Below are 23,929 nucleotides of genomic sequence, written 5' to 3'. Positions count from 1 at the left end.
CTTTCGTGAGGTGCAGGTCATGTGCCACAAAACTCCTGCTAAGTTTCTAGTATATTTACAAGACAGTGCAGCCATCAACCGTCCTCTGATTCTAGAACGTTCTCATTACTCACAGTTACCACTCACCAACCCCCCCCCCCCCCCCCAGTCTTGGTGGATTTGCTTATTCTGATCATTTCATCCTGTGGAGTCATGCATTGTCTTTCCTAACTGGGGTCTGTCACTCTACACACCTTCAAGGCTCAAACATGTTGCAGCATGTGGTTTTAAATTTTTTTAAAAGATTTGTTTATTTATTGTATATACAGTATTCTGCCTACATGCATGCCTGCACGCCAGAAAAGGGCACCAGATCTCATTACAGATGGTTGTGAGCCACCATGTGGTTGCTGGGAATTGAACTCAGGACTTTTAGATGAGCAGGCATTGCTCTTAATCACTGAGCCATCTCTCCAGCCCAAGATTTATTTTTTTTTTAATTTTAGATTATTTGAATATGTCTAGGTCTCTGTGTGGGTATGTACAGGTGTCTGTGGAGGTCAGAAGAGGGTGGTCAGTCAGATCCCCTGGAGCTGAAGTGGTGGTCATGAGCTGCAGGGTGTGGGTGCTGAGAACTGAACTTGGGTCCTTTACAAGAGCAGCAGGTGTTCTTAGCCACTGAACCGTCCCTCCAGTTTGTCCTCCCTCCCTCCCTCCCTCCCTTCCTCCCTCTCTCTGTCTCCCCTCCCTCTCTCCCCCCTCCTTCTCTCCCTCCTTCTTTCCTTCTGGTTGTATGTGTGGATAGTTGGGGTCATATTGGGAAAAGTCATGGCTTCTAGTGTTCTATAGGTCTACAGTCAAGACTTGGGAGGGGGAAAATCAAAGTGAAGGTCACCTTAGTTTGAGGCTAGCCTAAACTACATGAGTTTCTGTTTTGTTTTGTTTTTTCTTTAAAGTCATTTAAATTCCAGCACTAAGGAAGCTGAGGTAGGGAGATGTTGACTTTAGGGTTAGCCTGGGCTGTACTTTAAATAGACAAAACAAACAAAATCATCATTTTAAGAATTCAGCTTACAGTGGTGCTGTCCAAAACACTGGGTGGAAGGAACAAGGTGGCGTGGATTATGTGTATATGTCCGCCGTCTTCCGCATTTGTGTGTTGCTTTGCTGTCACCTTCATGGACTGTAAGTGACTTGGGGCTTGGATTTGGTGCAAAGTGCAGCCCCCTGCAGGGCCTCCCGTGGCTGAAAACACGTGGCTCATCCTGGAGACTTCCGAGGGGGAAAGTCCTAGAGCGACTAACACAGGCCTCCCTGTTGCTTTTCAGCTGAATCTCCTGCTGTCAGTTTCTAAATAATTACCATGGACCACGGGTGTCAACCGTCAGTCCCCTGGGAAAGGCCTGAGGAGTCCTGCAGCCTGCAGGGTGCCCAGGACCCCTGTGTGGGATAGCTCCTGAGAAACAGGGGTGTGCTACTCAGTGCTGCCTGCAGAAAGAACCCTGAGTGAAGCAGAAGATCCAAATGCCAAAGATTGACAGCAGGGGGAACTGCCTCAGTGACATGGTCTCCAGAAATGGAGAGGTATAAGAGGTGCCGCGGGCTCACAGTACACGGCCCTTCACAGAGACTGTGCAATAAAAGTAGTTACGATAAATAGTGTGGACTTCGTAGGAACTCAGCTTCCTGGAGCTGCTGGGTCCTGATTGCTCCTGTGGACATTGCAAGGCGTTTATCCACCGGCATTCCATGGTTACTGTTACCTGGAGAAATCTTACTTCTGTATCCCGATGCAGGGTTTTTCCCTGCCATCTTAAGGTTGCGTTGGGAGTAGATTGGTTGATTTTCCTGGACTCAGGCTATCGTCTTCCTATGGACTTGATGTGAGGCAGTTGCAGAAGCCAAGGCCTCGTGTAAGGCACTGTGCTCTCCTCATCTCCGAGTCAGCTGTGTCTCGGTAGTTGGACCTTCATAGTATGGGCACCAGGGTGAGTGTGCGAGTTACCGGTGGAGAGAGAAGTCTGTGGGAAGTGGGTCCCAGAAGTGGAGCTTAGTCACTGGCCTTCTGCTGATCTTGGTTGCAATTCTTTATAAAGTGAATACTCTTTGGTTGCCTATGTTGTACTAGACACCAGCCTTCTGGGGTCCCCAGTCCTGCCACAACTGAACACCTAAGTGTGGCAAACACTGCCCGTACCTTAAACAAGATACCAATCAAGAGTCAAAAGACTATAAGCATCCATGAATTTTCCTACAAATTCCTCTTTGAATTGGCTTAGACCCTGGTATTAAGTAAATGTAGCCTGCTTCTTCAATTAACTCAGACCGTAGTCTTGTGGCTGGGACAGTGCTGAGGACTCTAAAATAGGACAAGTGACCTCGCGGTGCAGGTGGAGTGACAGGAGCAGCTTCTTGCACAGTGTGCACGTGGGTGACCCATTCTGATGCAACAGGCCACTTGATTTTCAATGCGGTTTAAATTGGTGGTGGACGTTGCTTGGTAGAGCATATTACTCTATATTTTGGGAAACTCGAAGGTAAGAGGGTCCATATTTTTCTTTGCTATGAAATGAATGAGTTAGGAAGATTATACTTAACTATTTTAATACATGTCTAATGTGATAAACTGTAATATCCAGTTCTGTGTATTATATGTACATTTGGTGTTCAAATAGCCTTTCCAAAGAAATGTGGGCGTAATTGTGCAGCACTGAGACTCAGCAGTCTGGCGTGCGGAGCAGGACACGCTCTCCAGGAAACACTTGTTCTTGGTTTTGATTTTTTTTGTTTCTGAAAACACTCAACACCTTACCAAGTGCTGGGAAGGTAGTACTGATCCAGTTTGTTTGCTGAATGAATATTTGTTTAAATATGTACAGTTTCAAGTGTTTACTTATACAGAGTGTACATACTTTGAAATAATTAATTTAAGATGCTTTATATTATTTAGCTAGAAATTGCTGTTTTTAATAAATAAATTTTTTAAAAAATAAAGATCTTTGCTTCCTACTTTGTTGTCACGTGTTTGGTATGCATGTGGATTGTTTAAAAATATTTTAATTGGAAAATTTGTTGGGACCAGTTGTAGACTTGTGTGTATTTATAAGAAGTAGTCCCTTAGCTCCCCTTATCTAACTCTGCTCAGTGGTGGCATCTTACAAAGCTGTGGAGTTTACTATATAACTGGGGTTTTGACGTCAGTGCACTCCACTAATCTTAGCTTTCCCTAGCTTTATTGTGGAATAATTGTTAAAAGACATTTTTGATCTTTCTTTCATTTTAGTTTTTTGAGGCAAGGTTTTTCTGTGTAGCCCTGGCAGTCCTGGAACTTGTAGATCAGGCTGGCCTCAAACTCAGGTCTGCTTGCTTCAGCCTCCCAAGTGCGGGGAGGTGCACACTACACCCAGCTTTGGAGGTATCTTAATGATTTACTAGTTAGAAGGAGGGTTAGTGTTCTGTTATCGTAACACCTGAGATAAGTCAAATTTCAAACACCGAAAGCTCATTTTGGCTCACAGTTTTGGCTCCTGTCATGATTGGAGACTGGCTCTGTTTTGTAGGCTGCAGAATAATCTACTATGGCCATTCTTGGTTTTGATTGAGTTTATTAATTATACAGCAAATACAAGTAACACGTGGCAGACAGAAGCCTCCAATAATACAAAGCATCATCAAATCAGACACTCATATCCAGCACAAACTGGATCAGCCTGATTGAGAGCAAACAAAAGAAACATCATGAAATTGGGCTTCCAACAGCCAGCAGAAATTAGGTAGGGTCACCAATCCAAGCAGATGTCTCCTCATGGGTGAACTTCCAGCTACCCCTTCCCAGGCAGGCATTTTATACACGGAACACACAATAGTAACCTGTGTCTTACACGTTGACCTTTTTGCTGTTTTCCCTTTCTCGGTCACAGAGCCAGAGGGGTCAGCCTGGCCCAGGACAGTTTGGGGGGACCCTTTACATAAACACGCTGAGATGAGGGAGGGGCTTGCACAGCACACGATAATATAGTCACCAATACAATGTATACTGCAGTCCCCATTGCTTTGGGGACCCGTGGTGAGGCCGCATGCCATGACAGGGGAGCATGGTACAGCAAAGCTGCTCTTTCGAGACTGGTAATCAAAAAAGGAAGTCAAGGATGGATGGGGGAGTTCCATAACCCCTTCAAGGGCCCACCTCTGACCAGAAGGTCGCCTCATAAACCGTTGTGTGAGACCCTTATCCCTTATTCTCAAAGGAATGAGAAGGAATTTCCTAGCAGGGTGTTTTAAAATCAAAAACCCCAGACTAGCTTCACGTTCCCAGAAAAGATAGTGCCCCTCCCCCTCACACAAGGACGCAGGGCCACCTGGTGGAGACCTATAAAGTGTCCTGACTCAGGGACAGGGTGACCTTGCTCTGAAAGCAAACAAGCTGACTTAAAACAGGATGGGAAAGAGCAAAGACCTTGCACCCCTGACGGCCCTGAAGGGCTTGTAGTTTTTACCTTTCAAAAGCTAACCCCACAGAGGGGTTCTAACTCCTCCCTACCTCACTGCAACTAGTGGGGCGAGTTCTGGTGATGAGTTCTGTGCTAGCTAGCCGCTTACAGTAACAATAAGTCTTGCTTGTTGCAGTCTGAATTTCTCTGGTTTCTGGTGGTCTCTTTGGGGGTCGTAATCTGGGCACAAGTTTCACTACCTTTGGTAGCAAGCAAGTCTTGAGCACATGGCCACTGGGGGACATTCCAGATCCAAACTAGAGAGAGGGATTTTTGTTTTTTGTTTTTTTAATTGTAAAACTGCCAGTTTCCCAAGTACTGTCCGCACAGATGGTTGCATTGAAATTAAGTAGTGCTGTAGTAACAATACAAACAAATTTGTATTTTCCCTTGGCCTTAGCAACCCCAGATCTTTAAATTCTCTCCTGCTGGTACCTTATAAATAGGACATACAGTCAATCTTTTAAAGGGGGCTTCTGGTTAAAGCAGCGATTCTCAACTTTGGTGTTTCAATCTCTTTGGCCAACAACTGTCCCCCAAAATATTTACATTACAGTTCATAACAGTGGCAGAATTACAGTTAGGAAGTAGCAGCAAAAATAATTTTTTTAAATTTATTTATTTATTTATTTATTTATTTAAAATTTTCACCTCCTCCCATCCTCCCATTTCCCTCCCACTCCCCCCAGCAAAAATAATTTTATGGTGGTGGGTCACCACAACATGAGGAACTGTATTAAAGGATTGCAGCGTTAGGAAGGTTTAGCACAAATAATAAAAACCCAGAGACAGATATTGGGGTTCAACCTGAAGGTCAGAAAAGCAAAGCAACCAGCTCTTATCTCTCCTTCAGACTGAAAATGGGTGAGATCCTGTCTTCATGAATCCTTAAGACTCCACAGCCCACACTTCAGAGTTTCTGTCTCTTCCCCTTTATATTCCTCTCTCTGCCCAGCCATATCACCTGTCTCCATCTCCCTAGTGCTGGGATTAAAGGCATGTGATCCCAACTGCTGGGATCACCTTCCTATGAGCTCTGTTTCTCTTTTAGACAGATTCAGTCTTGTGTAGCCCTGGGTGGTCTTGAACTCACCGAGATCCCTCAGACTCTGTCTCCCGGGTCCTGGGATTAAAGGTGTGTGCCACCACTCTGGCCTGTATGATTGACTAGTATGGCTGCTTTGCCCTCTGATCTTCAGGCAAGCTTTATTTATTAAAACACAAATAATATATCACTATAGGAAGGTTGAGGACCACTGGGTTAGAGGGACCTGTGGATGTTGGTGATGGACCTACTCAGGACAGAGGGACTTTGATTTTTTTCCCTCTGGGGTGCTTTCTGTTTTCTGGTGTCTTTGATTGAGACAGGGCTTCACTATGTAGCCGAGGCTGGGCTTCACTATGTAGCTGAGGCTGGCCTCCTGCTCAGCAGTCATCTGGCCCCGGCTTTCGTGGCTGTGGTGGTACAGGTGCATGCTGCCACACACCGCTTCAGTGGGAACCCTTCTGCAAAGGCTGAGGCCGGTAGAAACCAGTGCAGACCTGAACAATGTATTGTTTTCCCTCTAAAACATACAAGGTAAAGAAAGACATTTTCCAGTTACACAACTAAAGCTCTCTACAGTCACCTGTGTGCTTCCAATACAAAGCATAAAAGGCTCATAAATGAGCTCCCCTTTCCAGAGTAAACCATTAAGCATTTGGCATATAGCTTCCAGATTTTTTCTATGTATATTTTAAGACATTTTTTTTCTTGCCAGATTGGTCTCTTTTACACAATTGAGGTTTAATTAGTGTGTAGAAGCACACATTCATTTCCTGAAATGTTTTCAAATTGTACTTAAAACATTTTGCACCTAAATAGTTTAGCATCAATCTCTTAAATAAGAATATTCTTTTGTAAGTCCCGGTGTTATCATGACACCTAAAAAACAGATTCAGTATCTAATATGTAGTCTATATGTCAACGTACTTACTGCCCCTCTGCACTCTTACAGGTTTTTCAAAGTCTGTATTTGCACTGTTTACTTGGTTGTCACACCCTCCAGCACCCCGTCTCCTCTTCTGTGCTTGCCTGCATGTGGTATGCATGCATGTGTATGCACACGCTTGCATGTGTGTGGAGGCCCAAACTTATCTCAGGAGCCTTCCTTGATCGCTCTCCATCTTAGGTGTTGAGGCTGGGTCTTCTACTTGAACCCAGGGCTCCCGGATTTGGGTAATCTAGCCATCCAGAGAATCCTCTCCCTGCCTCCCGAGTGCTGGGATTATTATAGTTGGGCCAGGACATCTGCTCAGTATTTTTGTGAGTGCTGGAGCTCTCAACTCGGCTTCTCATGCTTGCCTGGTGACCACTTGACCTATGGAACCATTTCCCATGCTCCTGTCATTTTTTCCCTCCCTCCCTCCCTCCCTCCCTCTCTCCTTTCCTCCCTCCCTTCCTCCCTCCCTTCCTCCCTTCTTTCATTCCTTCGACTTTTGTTTTAAAGAGGCTAGCTATATTATATAACAAACCAAAGCCTGGATTGTCCCAAGTTTTTTCCAGTAGTAAATTAGGTACCGTACTATATGTGGTCTTCCCAAATACATGAAGCGTTAGTCAAGGCGGACATGCACTTGGTCGTAACTAAGCAATACCCCCCACACTGGATTGGGCCGAAGGTATCTAATGGAAGCAGGGTGAAACAGAGGCCACTAGGGTCTTCAAGAGTGTTAGGGGACAGAAGCCTGTGAACTGAGACATACAGAAAGCCTCTCTAGGACAAGCTGGGCATCCCAGGACAGGACCGTCTGGCCACTGCTTTGGCGGAGGGTTTAGCTAGGTGCCGACACATTTCCCGCTTCGGTCTAGCTACAGAGTGAAGGACTTACCAGTGACCCAAAGAGCCCTAACTATCTGAGGAGTGAGCCTGTGAGTTCTGTATGCCTGAGTTCAGCTTCTAGTTGCGGGAACGAAGTGCGGGCTGGTGTTGGGTTTCTGTCTAGGTTTTGTTTTGCTGTGATGGAGCTGGGTGGACAAGTGGCCCTCTGTGATGGGGTCAGTGTTGGTAACAACCTTCAAGGCAGTGCAGAAAGGGTGGGGTCTTAGACTGAGAGGATACTGCATCCTCAGCCTGGCGTGAACAACAGTGTTCCGCACTGCTCCCCCAATGTGCCAAAGCCAGGAGCGAGGTGTGACCCCAATGTCAGCGGCAGCTTGATGGCTGGGACAGTCTTCCAGGGGGCCCAGGATGGACTGGGGTGGGTATGGGTCCTGCCACGAAGTGGATGAAGGGTCAAAGTGTTCTGGGGGTAACCTGGGGTTTGGAGATACTCTCAGATGGGGAATCATGCAAATGACCAGGTAGTTACAAGGCTGACGTCACTTAGTAGACAGGTAGCCTATAGGCTGTAAAGGGAGTCACTGTGCCCCTGCTGGCCTCCAAATCTTTGAGAGAAATACCGCCTGTGTCACAGAACCACATGGCCCAACTAGCTCATGGCACAGGCTTGGTAAATGGGAGTCAGAATCATGACAAAAAGACCCAGGACAGGGGATGGGGGCAGACCCTGTAAACCAAGGGAAATGCAGGCACTCAGCCTTAACTAAGAGACGCACACTGGTGGAGGGGCCAGGCTACTAGTAATTGCAGTGATCCTGGGATACTACCCGTGTGAATGAATTCGATACTCTCCACTCCGTCATAGCAGGAACTATCTCTGGGCCCATTGTACGGATGGAGACACTAAGGAATAAAGCTACTTGCCCACAGACACATAGATAATGAAGGACAGAGCTTGGTCTTCAGTGGACTATGTCTTCAGTGAAAGCAAGTACTGACAGCCATAGGAGAATTCCTGTACAGCCGGGACGGGAGCAAGGGGACAGGTGGTGACCAGTGTTACTTACTGAGATGATGTGTCTCTGAGTGGTTAGGTCGGGGATGACCACTCAGTCTTCTCTGTGCCCAACCACAGATTCTGTTTACCATCTCCCCCCCTTCTTTTACATCCCCCCCCACAAACAAAGGAGCTGGTACAGGTCCATAACTACAAGCTGCCTCGCAAAGACGTAAACAGGTTTTGGTGGGTCTCCTGTAGCTCCTGAGGTCTCCATTTCCCAAGACATGCAGTGGAGGCCTGAGACAACTTGGTGGCTGTCCTAAAACCAGGTTTGAGATTTCCTTGCACTGAGGTTGCTGAGTGCCACCTGGACGTCCTCTGTGAAGTATTCCAAGTCAGACAGGCTCAGGAAATTCAGACCCCTGCTTATTTTTCCCAGAAGAGCCCGGATCTTCCACGATGTTGGGCCGGGCTCTGTCTCCAGGACCTCCTTGTTCTTCATGGCTTGAAGCAGTTCCAGGTTTATAAACTGGGGGTACACAGAAGGCTGTGTGAGGGTCAGTGCTGCCCAGATGTCCTGCCCCAACCCAGGCCTTAGTCCAGATGATTGTCTCTAGAGCTTTGCCCTCGAGGCCCAATCTCATTCCCTAGTCCTGCTGCTCGTAGCCTTCTTGCTGTGTCCCAAATGTCCACCTGGCCTTTTCCCGTGGTCACGTGACCTGCGGACGCTGCTGCTTTCCAGCAGAACTAGAGGGGAGCCAGCTCTTGCATTTGTGCTGTTCTGTGCCATTTTGGGGGTGTTTATGTGAGAAGAGTGCATTTTGGGGAGGACCAACAAGGATAAATCTCTCTCTTGCATCTGGCCTTATTTTCTAACAGGGCTGCTATGGACGAGTGAAGCAGTGTGTGTTGACGGCATGAGCCTGCTCCACAGGGAGCTATTTGGGGTGCTGGTTTCTCTGGTGTGCAATGCTGAGGTGTTGGCATGCTATGTGAATGTGGCCGAGTGCGAGGGAGAGGATGGCAATATGTGGTTGCAGTAGTAGTTTGAGTGCAAATGACCTCTGTGTCAGTTCCTGCCTCCAGCTTCCTGCCCTGCTTGAGTTCCTATCCTGACTTCCCTCAGTGATGAGCAGTGATACAGAAGTGGAAGTCAGACAAACCCTGTCCTCCCTGTGTGACTTTGGTCATGGTGTTTTGTCACAGCCATAGAAACACTAAGACAGGCTTGTCATCTTGATTGGACTGAGAATCACCTTGGAGATTACTAAAGCGCACTTCTGTGTGGGTGGCGGCGTCTTTAGATGGGGATTAATGCCTTGATGGATTTGTGATATGATGACATTATTGATGGGGGTGATGAAGAGCAGGAGGTGCCGTCTAGCCGAAGGAATAGGCCCCCGGGAGTGCATTCTTGGGGGCCGTACATTTTCCCCCCGCCCTGATCCTTTCTCGTGTTCCCCTTCTCTGATTTCTGGTCAGGGGTGTGAAGACTTTACCTTGAACCTGGTGCCCATGTTTATGCAAATCCTCCTCTGTTTGGGAGCAAAGAAGCAGAAGATGACCTTGTCCTGACTCCTTATTTGTATATGGACATACTTGTTGAGTTTCAACGTGATGCACATGACAGGGGGTGCATGCACGTGGAAGCTCAGGTTCCACCAGTTCCATGCCTTCTGATGCTGACCTTTGGGGAAATAGTAGCCCAGGAGTTTGCTGAGGCTCAACCTGGGGGAAGGAGATGGGTCAGAAGTCATGTCTGCTGCTGGGTCCTGGGAGCCATCCCTCCTGGATCAGGGTCCCTGGTCCCCTCTGATCCTTCCACTCTCTCTTCTCTGCCTGGGCGCATAAGGTTTTGGTGAGTGTGTTGGCTAGTTTTATGTCGACTTGACATAATCTACAGTCATCTAAGAGGTTCCCTCAACTGAGAAAATACCTCCATAAGATTTGATTGTAGGCAAGCCTGTGGGGAGTTTTCTTAATTAATTCTTAATTAACAGTTGATGGGGGAGGGCCTAGTCCATTGTGGGTGTTGCCACCTCTGGACTGGTGGTCCCTGGTTCTACCAGAACACAGACTGAGCAAGCCATGGGGAGCAAGGCAGTAAGCAGCATCCCTTAATGGCTTCTGCATCAGCTCCCGCCTCCAGGTTCCTGCCCTGTTTCAGTTCCTGTCTTGATTTCCTTTGATGAACAGCGATGTATAAGTGGAATAAAGACTTTCAAACTTGCTTTTCAGTCATGTGGCTTCATTGCAGCGGTGGTAACCCTAACTAAGACAGCAGGTTGGAGAGGTCCCAACAAGGATTGTGCACCCAAGTCCAGGCTCTGTCTTTCGATCCAGTCATGACTTCTCTTGGCCTCATGCAGCACAGCCTCCCCTCCTGCACCTCCCTCCTGGCTCCTGTAATCCCTTGAGAGCTTTGCAGCACTGTTCTCCACCCTGTGGATCCCAGGCCCATGGTATGGAATCTTGAGGATGGGGGTCAGCTCTCACCCCTGCTCTGACCATCTCTCTGCCCTTTGGGTATTGACAGACCTTGGGGTTATAGCTGCTATTTGATGACTTTTAGACCCCCTTTTCATCAGGAGGAGTAAACGTCCTAAGATCTCGTGCCTCTAATTTTATATACAACTCAGGGCAAATGACTGTGATCTTTTGGGTCCAAGTCTCTTCACCTACAGTGACCATATCCTGGATTTCTTCAAGTTATCTTCTGTCCTTAAAACTTTAGAGTTAAGAGACCCCACTGCATGTCACCGACAAGATAGGCGATCATTAACTGTGTTTGTGGCTTGCCTCAAAGCCCTGAGCTTCCTGTATCCAGGACCTGACTTTGCAGACAGCATGTTCTACACATGTGACTGTCAGAGGAGAGCGGACAATAAAGAAACTAACCAGGAGATGGCATTTGAAAACCAAGGTCAGATGGATGAGAGTAGAATTTTAAAAATTAAAGTGCACCTTCTTTTGATGAAAATAAGTTAACCCAAGATAATGTGTTTCTCCCACATGGAAATCACTTCATTTGGAACAGGAAGTACTCAACACCCAAGAAAGGTTGAGAGGGATAATTTGAGGGGACCTTGTAACCTTGAACTGGAAAGAGAAAACTTTCACCATTACCAGAACTAGTTAAGACACAAGTTTGTTCTGTGAGTTCGAGGCTAGCCTGGTCTACAGAGCTAGTTCTAGGACAGCAAGTACTGTTATACAAAGAAACCCTGTCTTGAAAAATCAAAGAAACATGTTGGATCTTTATGAAATATTTAGAATATGCCTTTTGACTCTGGATTTTGTTATATGATGTGTGTGTCCCTAAGCCTCACTTCCAGATTCCCAAAATAGTGCACCCCAGGGCCTTCTGGGGGCAGTTCCCACAAGGTTGGACTCTTGGGAGGTGTTTAGAGATGATGTCAATGGCTTGTGGTCATAGAGGCCAGGGTCGCTCTTTCACTCTGGGGGTTGCTGTGGCACCGGGCAGGGTCTGCACTAGTCCTTTGTGGCACTCCCTTCTCATGTTTCCAACGTGCACAAGTTCAGAGACAGGGAGCAGACTTCCACCATACGGCTTCCACATGGCCCAAGTGGTGGTGACTGAAGTCTCAAACTTACCAGATCTCTCCGTCCTCATTGTAGAAGGTGGCATGGCCAGAGTTATTGACAAAGCCTCGGATCTTCATTTCTTCACAGTCTTCCAGGAAAATGTATGTGACCCTGGAGACTCCTTTGCAGGTAATAAGCAGAGCCAGGTTCCCTGATGGGTAGCTGCAAGTTGGTTAAGGCACAAACAGTCTTGGGACAAGCCCTCGCTCCCAGAGAAAGGTTAGGTACCAAAGAGGACACAGTTCTCAGTCAAAACATATATGCTAGGCCAGAATCACAAACATTTTCATTGTCCACATGAGCATCCCCTCTTTCCCAGTGGATACTATATCTGGCCCGTGCCATTAGGAAAAAGAATATGGAAAATCTTCCCACTGTGGTAGGTAATTAATTTTCCTTCACCTTGGTGTACCTGGGAAGAAGAGACACAGAAAGCAGGCAGGTGATAGCTGTCCTTCAGAGAGAGGTGGGGTCACTAACACGCTCAGATCCTGCATCTTCTTGTTCTGAGCACCCATCTACTATCTTGCTTAGAAAGGTAGCTTAGCCATCAAGAGCACTGGCTGCTCTTGAAGAAGGCACAGGTTCAAATGTAAACACACAAGGTGTTCACAACTAATTATAGCTCTGGTTCCAGGGGATCCAACAGCCTCTTTTAATCTCCACAGGCACCAGACGTGTACATGGTACATATACTTGCATGCAGGCAAATCACTCATACACGTAAATAAGTCTTTAAAAAAAAAAAGAAATATACTCTCACCACTGTGGAGGCAACATGCGTGAAATGAAGGTGAGGGTTAGGTCTCTCAAACCTTTGGGGAATCTCCTGTTTGGTGATCCCACCGTCTGTGGCACACATCTCCCCAGTGCCCTTTCATGGTTCCTTGTAAGTGGGTAGGGACCTATCTACTCATTCCGTACTCCATTAGGCCTTCATCTTTATTTGACTGATCGCATCCCCAGGGATGCTCTTTTTTTCAGGTGAGGCCATACTCTGACCCTGGAGGTCAGGACATTAGCATGTCTTTTTAAGGGAACACAACTCAACCGGTAACATTGGTAAATTTAAGTTTTTAAAACCTTGCTCTTGAATTCGTTTTAGTAAATTATATTTTTTCTAGGAAATTATCATTTTATGTAAAACTTTGCATTTACTGCCATACAAAGCTTGCTTGCTAAAAGAAAAAAATCTCAACTTCCTCTGTCCTTATGTCTTCATTCTTTTTATACTTAAAAACATTTTTTTCCTCTGGATCAATCTTGCCTGAAAGCCTGCTGGCTTTACTAGGTTTGTTTTTCTCCACACTGGTTTATGTTTTATTTATTCTAGTTCTTTGTTTGTAAGTTTCTTTCTTAGATCTGAATGCAGTTTGGATTTTTACCCTTCTTCTTCATGGTCCTCTCCCCTTCTTCCTGAATTTTCTGAGCAGTTAACATAATGAGGTCCAGATATTGTTTGGACCTGCTTCCCAGGAGGGAAACCATTTCAATTTCATCTTTATTTCATCTTAATATTTTCAAGGACCAATATGATTTTGTCTTTGATGTTGAAGTTATGTAAGTGTGCTTACATATGGCAGCGAATATGACACATCTGGTGACACCATTGTTACTAATTAAAATGCATCAGAGTACCTAGTTTACGTGATGTTTGCTGAGGTTTGTTTAGTGGACTATTGTGCGCCCAGTCATTGCATGGGTGTTTGGGATGGCTATGTGAGTTGATTAGGCTAACTGGAGAATGTTTATTGAAGTGAGGCCAGGGATAGGGGAGTGAGGGAGCCACAACCTAGTGGGCTTCTAAACTTACTGTGGTCTATGTAAGCAGAGAGCCCTCTTCCCTGTTCACAGAAGTTGGGTTGGGTTGTCTGTATGTCCCTTCTGCATGAAGGACCAAGAGATGGAGGTTTTTGGGCATGTATGGAGGTTAGAAGATACACCATGGTGGACAGTGCTGCCTTCCCATTCCCCTTCACTTCACCAAAAACAAAGACACCAGGATCATATGAACATTGCTAGTTGATTTTGCTCTGAGTGCAAACTCATGACATTCCATTCTGGATACCCAGCTGGAGTCTCCTGCCCGGCTCCCTTGCAGCTAAGTGGGGCTTATGTGAGTTGTCCTCCTTGATGGAATTTAAATGTGGCTTCTAGCTTTGGGAATTCTGTCAAGGCAAGTAGACACCAGAATGCTGGGTTGATAAAGACTGCTGATAGAAGGGCCAAGATCTCTGGGACTCACCTCCTAGGAAAACCGGTCCAAAGAACTTTGAGATAAAATGGATGTAACGTGGGCAAGAAATGGGTGTCTGTTTGTTAAGCTGCTTGCTTGCAGTTGTGAATGAGTCCTGACTTCAATGCCTCAGTAACCTAGAGAGAGTGGCTCTATGCGATCAGCAGCTACTGTGGTTCAGATCTTACTCCAAAGTTTACACATTGAAGTTGGACTGTGGTGGTGCATGTCTCTAATCCCAGCACTCGAGGGGCAGAGGCAGGCAGATCTCTGTGAGTTTGAGGCCAGCCTGGTCTACAAGAGCTAGTTCCAGGACAGGATCCAAACCTACAGAGAAACCCTGTCTTGAAAAAACAAACAAAGAAAGAAAACCCCCAGAAGAAAAGAAAAGAAGCTTGCATATGGAAGGTGTGGTCCCCAGCAGATGGTACTACTGGGTGGTTGGTGTGGACTTCATTGGATGTAGTAGTTCTGGGGACTCATGACCTTGGAGGTTAAATTGAGACCCTGGCCCTTTCCTTGGCTTTTCTGCTTCCTGCTCACATGCACTAGAAGCTTTCTCAGCCTACAGTTTCCCCTGTGGTATTACGTCTCACCACAGGCCTGAAGGCACAGGGCCAAGCCACTGGGGGCTGAGACAACTGCAACCCTGAGTCAAAAGAAACCTTCCCTCTTCTTAAGTTAAAGATCTCAGGTGTTTTGTCATAGTGCTGGGAAATGAACCCATCTGATTCCCTGTCCCTGTCACTCTTCCTTACAGATGTCCCGGGGAAAGGCTGCTGCAACCCCACCTCCAGGAATCCCCATGTTACTCTCCCCACTTCATACATGTTTTTGCCTACATGGTGCTTGGTCCAACAACCTTTCCCATTTGCCTTCTAGATACAGGAGCATCCCTTCTTTCAGCTTAGTGACAATGCACCGAACAATAGTTTTGTGTTTGGGTTCTTTCAACTGGCATAATCTTACAGGAGCGGGGTTTCTGTCTTTGTACTCCAGTATCTCCAGCAACTGGGGCGTATGTGTGCTTTGAGCACATGCTCACTAGAGGTGTAAAGCTCACCTCACCTTTCAGATCTCTGCTTGGGATGCCTCATTTTTTTTTCAGCTTCTGTGCTCACGCTCAGTGACTGACATTTCAAACACAGTTTCCACTCGTGGCTTTACGGTGCCAGTCCTGATTAAGACGCCCTCTGCCGTTTCAAAAATGCACTGCATGTGGTCGAGCAGGCCAAAGCAAAGAAGAGTGGAAATATGAAAAGTCCCACATCTTGTCATTCTCAAGCCCCAGCCGCTCCATCACTCTCTCTCCGGAAGTGGTTTGCTTGTTACTGTAAATGAACCTATGCTCACACACCATTGCTACCCCACTTCCATAGTTCACACTAGGGTCTCTGTTGGGGTGTAGACAAATGTACAACGGCATGTGTCTGTCACTGTGGTTCATTACAAAACAGCTTCATGGCCCTAAAAATCTTCTGCTCTTCCTATCCCCCACCCCCTGCTCTGAATAGTCCCTGTAGCTACTCTTCATTTTATATTCTCCATAGTCTGTCACTTCCCACAATGTGGGACGGTTGGACCATGCTGTCTTGCTATACTGGCTTCCTCCACTTAGTAAGATGAACTCATGCTTTCTTACATATCTTCAGAGCATGACAACTCAAGTTTTTGTTTTTTCTCTCTTTTCCTTTCCTCCTTTCTTTCTTTTCCTCCTTTCTTTCTCCATCTCTTCTTCCCTTCCTTCCATCCTTCCTTCCACCTCTCCCTCCCATCTCTCCTCTTTCTTTCTGTCAGGTCTTGATATATAACCCAGACTGACTTCTACCTCATGATCCTCCTGTCTCAGCCTTCTAGCTCCATTCTCTGCATGTACTATAGTTTAGGTATCTATTCCCTACATAATGATTTTTAAAGTATTGACTCCAATTTATTACCAAGGAAACTACCTATTATATCACATAGTTTATTATTAAAGATTATTTCCTTACATCTCATTGCCTTATAGGGAGAAGATGCTCAACTAGGCCTACTAAAACCCCAGTCCATGTTCCAACAGCCTAAACTACACTGGTGTAGGAGGTCCTTCTGACTATGTGTCACTTTCATTGGTTGAATAAAGAAACTGCCTTGACCTTTTGATGGGGCAGAACTTAGATAGGTGGGGAAGACAGAACTGAATTCTGGGAGAAGGAGTCAGAGGGAGAGCCGCCATGATGCTGCCAGGTCAGACCTGCTGAATCTTTCCTGGTAAGCCACGACCTTGTGGTGACATACAGATTATTAGAAATGGGTTAGATCAAGATGTGAGAGTTGGCCAAGAAGAGGCTAGATATAATGGGCCAGGCAGTGATGTGATTTAATTAATATAATTTCGTGTGATTATTTCGAGGGGTTAAGTTAGCTGGGCAGACAGGACGAAAAGCAGGCCCACACGCCCTACAACACTACACAGGCAGCTGGATCTCAACATATTGAGAACTTTCTTTTCTTGTTTGTATCCACTTTATATATTGGCCCTGACAGCTCTCTGACGATTCACATCCCTCACCAGACCTGGAAGCAAAACCAAAAGGCCTGTTCACAGTGAACACACCAACGCATCACCATGTTTACCTGCATCTTTGCCCGTGTCCATTCTGCGTCAAGCTTTAACCTCTTCTTGAAAGAAGAATCACGCCTTCTGATTTCTTCCGCCCCTGGCTTCTGGGGCTGTTGCAGAGTTGATATAAAGTACGTGATGGTCGTGGTGCTCTCCTCGAGCATCTTCTGATCTGTTCAGAGAGGGCATGATTGCGGCTTACGGTTGGGGGACAGCATCAGGTCCGGTGGACCTGAGCTACACGCCATCTGTCAAGGTGCTATGGGCAGGGGTAGAGTGCAGCCAGCACAGCCGTGAGGCTGCAGGGGTGAAGCTGCATGCTCGCTATACAACAGAGGGTGCTGCACTTCTCATGGCTGCTGGATAAATACATGGGCTGCCTCGAGGGTTCACTTTGCAAAAAAAAAAAAAAAGGAAATGTACTTTGAACATGTTATTGTAATGTAAAATGTAAATGTCTGTTTACATGTTGCTTGAGATATAGGAGAAAGCTCTTCTTTTGCGGTCTGATGACTGGGACTCTGTGATTATGTTCACTTCAACTGCATCTAGTTTTAAATTATTTATTCATTTACTGAGATGGGATCTCATGTAGCTCAGATTGGCATTGACCTCCTGGAGGTCACTACCTCACTACCTCTGGAGGGCTAGAATTACAAACACAAACTTTGTTTATTCCCAGTTTGTGCAGTGCTAAGGTTTGAACCCAGGACCTATTACACGTAAGGCAAGCACTCTGCCAACTGAACCACATTCTCAGCTCCATAGTTTAGTTCTTACTATTCAGTTTTGGCAGTTTCTAAAGGGTTAATGATCTTTAAAATACTCCAAACATTTTTCATATTTGGTTCCCATTGTACTGAGCATCTCGAAGAGCATTTGACTTAGTTTGCACGGGAACACATTTCTATATTAATCTTTCTGTCCTTCGGTGACAGCAGAGTTGGAGAAGCGAGCGCCCTTCCCATGCTTCCTTGTGAGTTGGATGTGGTCCTAGGAGCCACATTGAGGACCTGCTGCTTGGCATCGTTTTTGGTGGGGAAAAGAAGCCTGACTTCTAATACCTGGGGCAGTGGTGGTCAGTTAAACAACCCCTGGGGCCAGTCCAGGCTGCCATGAGAGCTCACAGGGGAAGAAGGGAATCCAGGTTTTAAAACACACACAAAAGAAACATAAGTACCGGGGTGGGGGTTCTGAAGGTTGGAGTAGGAATAGGTTGGTAGGGTTAGTTAGGACAGGTGACTTGGTAGAGGCTGGTACTGTAGACCATCAGTTTGCTTGTGTTCTCAGTAAACATCCTGAGCACAAAGAGCTATCCTAAGCATCTGAGGAGGAGCGGGGGTGGGGGGTGGTGGCAGCTATGGTCCTTGGTGTCTCATGTGAGGTGCCAAATGGTTCCAAGTACTGTGAAGAGCTACAATGCAGAGAGAGGAGGATGCCTAGGGGCACGCACACAATGCTGCTTTTTTATTATTATTATTTATTTATTATGCATACAGTATTCTCAGTATTCTGTCTGTATGTATGCCTGCAGGCCAGAAGAGGGCACCAGATCTCATTACAGAGGGTTGTGAACCACCACGTGGTTGCTGGGAATTGAACTCAGGACCTCTGGAAGAGCCGACAATGCTCTTAACCACTGAGCCATCTCTCCAGCCCCGCACAACACTGCTTTTTAGAGGGAAGTCAAAGACAGTATTAATACTTTAACAGGGTCCTGGTTGAAGTAAGGGAGTAAGCCCCGGGATGCTGGAGACAAGAGTGTCCCAGGCAGAAGTAACAGGAAATATTGAGGCTCTACAGCAGGGGGACTTTGACCTAAGTAATGCTGGGGCCAAAAAACCAAGTGTGGCTGGAGAGGCAATGTGAGAACCTTGTACAGTATAGGAAGAATGTAGACATCTTCTTTGAGATCTTCTTGGAGACCATGAGGATCCAGGGAAAAGTTATAAGATTAGTGTATGGGAACTGTGTGAAGAGAGGGAGGAGTCAGGGAAAACTGAATCTCAAGGAAAAGATGAAAGTGTCTGAATCCCAGATTTCTTAAACTGGAAAAACTTTGTCTCTGACTATAACAACCATGACATTGCTATGAGCCCGTGCATGCAGGGTGCCACCCAGTGGAAGGTCAGCTTTGCGAACTGATTAGGTGTGTAGCTCAGTGGCAGATGCACAAGACCTTGGGGTTAAGCCCCAGTGCCGCAGGAAAACCAAGAGCCTTGCATTTTGATGGTTTATAATTTAAGTTGTAAAGCTGTATCATGTTCTCACATGTCGCCTCCTCCTTCTTATTCTTGTTTTTGTTCTTATTCTTCTCCTTCTCCTCCTTCCTTCTCCTTTTTGTTTTGTTTTTGAGACAGGGTTTCTCTGTGTGGCTCTGGCTGTCCTGGAACTCACTCTACAGACCACACTGGTCTCGAACTCAGAGATCCGCCTGCCCCTGCCTCCTGAGTGCTGGGATTAAAGATGTGCATCACCACCGCCTAGTTACTGTGTGACTTTTCATTGGAATGGATCGTTCTAGATAGGAGATGCTATCTCATTTAATTATGCAAAATAAAAACACCAGGACCCTTGTTCTGAAATGACTAAGAATTTCAAGACAATGCCAGCAGGGCTTTATAATAAGCACGGAGCTCTTCTTGAAGTGGTTCCCTGTATGATGGTGTGTTAACTCACCCTTAGCTTGGAAATTAGAGTGTTCAGAAATGTGGGGTGACATATCAGTACTACGGGACATTAGGGCAGGCAGAGGAAGCAATACTACGGGACATTAGGGCAGGCAGAGGAAGCAAGTGACTAGCATTTCAAAGGTGCCTAGAGGTTTCCTTGTGACTGGCTAGATCAGGACTATGAAGGGGAAGTCATTCTCCAACTAAAACCATTGCTCTTCTGTGTAGGCTGCTCAAACATTTTAGGCTTCAGGTGTCCAGAGCAGCAGGACGTAGACAGGCACGATAGTGGCACACGACAGTGGCACACTATGGTGGTGTACGACCGCACGACGGTGAACCCAGCCTCATTGTTTTGTTTTCAGATTAGAAGCTGTGCTTGTTGGTTCTAACTGTCAACTTGACACAGCCCAGGATCGCGCAGGAAGAGAGTTTTAATGAGGAATTATCTAGATCAGGTTGGCCTGCCCCAGGTCTGTGGGTCAATCCTGGTTCTGGGACTTGTCTTAATTGTTAATTGATCTAGGCAGACACAGGCCATTGTGGGTGGCACCATTCCCAGGGGTGGGGGTGTGGGGGTGGCTCGGCAGTCTTGAATAGTATTAGAGAGGAGAGACCTAGTGGAGAGCAAGCAAATAAGCGAACAAAGGCCAGACATGGGTGGAGGCTGCTTACCTTTATGGTAGTCTTTAATCCACATAATTATTTTTTTGTATTTTTCAAAATTTTTCTTCAGCCTGAAAGGAATGTAAACAATCATCAAACATCAAGTTTGGTCTGTGTTGGCATAACACAGTATACAGTGCTGCAGGCCTAGAGGCTGCAGAGTCAGGGAACGCTAAATGGAGGGCTGGGCTGTCTGATTCCCTTCTGCTCAGTGACCTCAAATATTAAGGGTTGTCCTGTGGCATCTACTCAGTTCTTCCCCCATGGCCTGCGACTTCAATTGATCTTTCAAAATGAATCCAGTGGGGTTCATGTAGGGGTCAGAGGCAGACATGGAGGTTCGGGTGCCAGGGTAGCTATATGAGTTAAGTTCCTGCAGCCTGCTTTTCTATGACTTATCTGAATCACATGGGGGTTACATCTGGACATGGCTTGGAAAAACAGCCCGGTCCACGAACTGACCAGAGCCATTCGAAAGCCCTTGAAACACAAAAAAACCAACATACCAACCAAATCGAAATGACACCGATATCCGTGGCAAACAGACTAAGAACAGTCCTGGTAGGACAATTTCAGTGTGTGACTTATCTTTAAAGACAGACCAGGCACCACCTTCTGCGACGATCAAGGCCTTTTACCCGTGCTCGCGTCAACGTACACATCAAAGACACTGCCTGCCTTTGCTTCTACTTTGCGCCCCTCATCCTTATGATTTCCTTCCTTGTGAACTTTGAGTCTGGCGACCAGATCTTGTGCACATCTGACTCCTGGGTGTTACCCATGTCCTTGTGCCTGGCGTGGGCTTGCTTCCTGACTCCCGCCTTCAGCCTGACCCTAGTTCAGGTCTTTTCCTCAGGTTGCACAGTTTATACTTGTCCTGTTTGCCACATCTGGTTTCCTGGAACACACTGACTGGCTCCCCTCATTCGTTACTTACAAGAGTCCCAGCTTCTTCCTGTTTTCACCTTCCAGCAGGTTGCTCAGGGGCTTATCCATGTCATTTTCCAGCTCATTCTGAGACGCCAGCTCATTCTGAGACGCCAGCTCACTGAGGAGCTCCCTGAACACAGACTGATAGGCGCTGGGAAGAGACTACAAAAGGATCACCAGATGACATAGCCCGGATGTGGAGATTGATGCTTTGTCAGCTAATAATTTTTCTGACTCTTGTGCCAGGTAGCATTTTAATATATTGCCAAGAAATACCAATTGTGTGTGTGAGGCTGCTGAAGGGCTAGGAGGATTCTCTTAAAAAAAATCTTCCAGGGCCAGGATGATGGCCACCCAAGCCTGATGGCCCTATTTTGATTCTTGAAACCCATATTAAGAACCAGATGTAGTGGCCTGCATCTGTAATCCCAGCATTCATATGGGAGAAGAGGACAATTACTCAGAAGCTTGTGGTAACTAGCATGGAGTCTGCAGAACGACAGCAGAAAAAGCAAGGAAGACTCTGCTTCAATAAGAGAAAGGCAAGAACCAACTCCCAAGACGTGTCCTCTGACCTGTACACACATGCTGTGGTACACACACACACACACACACACACACACACACACCATCACTACATAAAAATTCAAAGGATAAAGAAATCTCCCACTACTATTGGACCCTCTTCCTGCCTGCTGCCAATTCCCTGAAGAAATGTGATTAGTATCTGCAGGCTAAGAAATCTTTTGGGAACATAAACTCATGGTTTGACTGTGGAGATGGTTATAGACCCACTTCTATGTTTGAAGTATGCATCCAACCCATGACCAAGCTCCCAGGGATGGCTGATTTACTCAAGGTCAAGGCTTTGTAACCCCCGGTGTATGGGGTAGTGTGGCATCCGAAGGGGCTTTCGTTGTGGTCTTACTCTGTGTATGTGTTCATTGAAGGGACTGTTCTGTCCCAGGGCTGTGCTGCTATGGCTGACCCACAGGTGATTCCTCACAGTGTTTCTTTCTCACACTGTTTTGATAGAGATGAAGGTGGACTTTTTGGAGAGCAGGTAGGGACTGAGCATGCCTGTGCCCAGAGCATCTCCAAGCTGAGGTCGTTATGGACGTTATTGGTTAACTTGCTAGCCTCCTACAGTGAATAACTAACCTGATATAACTTTTCAAAGTTACATACAATGTGGGGCAGTTACAAGACTATGGTTTGTGGTTCGTGGTCTTTCCTGAGGGATGGGATGACCATTTGCCTTGTCAGTGGTCTCTCAGCACACTTTATGTTCCAAGTTGTACTTACTAAGTGTCCACTGTCATCTCCCAGGTACTGGACCCAAGCGAATGGGCTCACTCAAGGGTCTTGTCTTATCTAGGCTGTGATGCTTCACTCTATTTAAGCTGGCGTGTGACCGCGTATGGGCAAAGCTATTTATTCTCTCTGCGATGGTAAGTTTATTTGGCACCCCAGGGTGAGGTCTCCTATGCCCAGAGACCCTCTTAGGTAAATCTCTGGTTGTTAGAATTAACAAAAAAAAAAGCTTGCACAGGAAAACTTGTGGGGACATGCACATATCTTAGAATTAAAAAACAAGCAATAGTAACTAGAAATGACAAGTGAATTGAGGTGTCTGGATGCCACTAGGACTCAACTCACTCTCTGTTTAAGCCCCTCAAAAGGTTCCTTCTCCTAGACTGGCTAAACTTGCCCGTACATGCTTTCTACCGGGTTGCTTGGAGAAGTCCTGTTTTGCCAGGTTATATTGTTGGGAGTCACACTTTGGAAGTTGAATGCACGTGGAAAGGTCCACATGTTAAGGCTGTATGCTCCATAGTGATTATGGAACCTTTAAGATATGGGACTTAGTGAGGGGTTAGACAGTTGGAGGCACGCCACCTAAAGGGGTTGCATGACCTATGTCTTCTTCTACGTCTTGCTTCTGGCTCAGGATATGGCAGAAGCCTGATGTTCTTAGATGTGAGCCTCCAGAACAGGGAACCAAAATAAACCTCCATTTCAGGTATTTTGTCACAGTGCTACAGAGCTGCCGAAGACCCTGCCTGTCAGGAGGGTTTGGGGGTCTGTGCCCTGGTGCTGCTTCTGAGTCCAGTCCTTGAGCAGCAGAGTGGCATACAGCACTGCCGCCCACCTCCTCCTCTCCCTTTTCTTCAGGCTAGGATCCTAGCCCACGGATTAAGCCACTCACAGTTAGGGAGAGAGCATCCCTCACAGACAGAGCCTGAGGTGTGTCTTCTAGGTCATTCTAGATCCTGTCAAGTTGACATCCACGTTAACTACAACCTTCTTCCAACATGACTTAGATCCTCATCTAAGTGGATGGTGGACAGACACTAAAGGACAGACACGGAGAGAAGAAGATGTGAAGTGACTCCGGAGAAGATGCCATCTGTAAACCTAGGGGAGAGGCCTGGGGCACAGCTGTCCCTCAGAGACTTTGGGCTTCTGGCCTCTGGACCTGAAAGGCAACACACTTCTACTGTTTAAGCCAATCACTCCTTGGAGCTTTGCTATAGAACTGTAGTAAACTAATCAAGACTCCACACCAAACTCTCCAACCAAGAGCTTTCTCCTTCGCTTTATCTGGACTTTCTCTGGATGTCCTACAGGCGCTTAGCACTCACTGTGGGTCAAGTGGAAATGTTCTCTTTAATCTGCAAGCCTGATTTTCTCCTCTTTACTGTCTACTGAGTGTCACTGCATCTTATGTCATGTTCCTAAGCAACCAGACATCATTACTATTCATCTAGACTAATTGTGAAGTTGCTTTTCTCCCTGTGCTTAGGTTCTCCATTGCAACTCACCATCTACAAACTGCTGGAGTGACTTTAAAAATGCAAAATTGGCTCTCAACATTTCGGGGCATTCTGGCTCTGGCTGAATCCCCTAAATTATATATATATAT

General features: G+C 46.4%; 2 protein-coding genes across 2 annotated transcripts in view; one reads left to right on the top strand and one right to left on the bottom strand.

The window, feature by feature from the left end:
- The window catches only part of Cog3 (component of oligomeric golgi complex 3), a 52,703-nt gene extending 49,715 nt beyond the window's left edge, over nt 1-2,988 (top strand). Inside the window, exon 23 of the mRNA XM_048421786.3 lies at nt 1,308-2,988. Within this exon, the coding sequence (XP_048277743.1) occupies nt 1,308-1,337 (30 nt within the window). The 3' untranslated portion in view covers nt 1,338-2,988. The remainder of the gene's footprint in view (nt 1-1,307) is intronic.
- Nucleotides 2,989-8,252: 5,264 nt separating this feature from the next.
- Nucleotides 8,253-23,929, bottom strand: part of Erich6b (glutamate rich 6B) — a 61,586-nt gene continuing 45,909 nt past the window's right edge. The window contains exons 8-14 of the mRNA XM_087912237.1: nt 21,011-21,165; nt 20,083-20,144; nt 16,750-16,907; nt 12,224-12,309; nt 11,907-12,059; nt 9,791-10,019; nt 8,253-8,820 (exon numbers count right to left, since the gene is read on the bottom strand). Coding sequence (XP_087768363.1) covers nt 8,611-8,820; nt 9,791-10,019; nt 11,907-12,059; nt 12,224-12,309; nt 16,750-16,907; nt 20,083-20,144; nt 21,011-21,165 — 1,053 coding nt within the window. The 3' untranslated portion in view covers nt 8,253-8,610. The remainder of the gene's footprint in view (nt 8,821-9,790; nt 10,020-11,906; nt 12,060-12,223; nt 12,310-16,749; nt 16,908-20,082; nt 20,145-21,010; nt 21,166-23,929) is intronic.

Source organism: Myodes glareolus, chromosome 12 (genome assembly GCF_982192425.1).
Source record: "Myodes glareolus chromosome 12, mMyoGla1.1, whole genome shotgun sequence".
Lineage (NCBI taxonomy): Eukaryota > Metazoa > Chordata > Mammalia > Rodentia > Cricetidae > Myodes > Myodes glareolus.
This window is presented reverse-complemented; position numbering and strand designations above follow the sequence as displayed.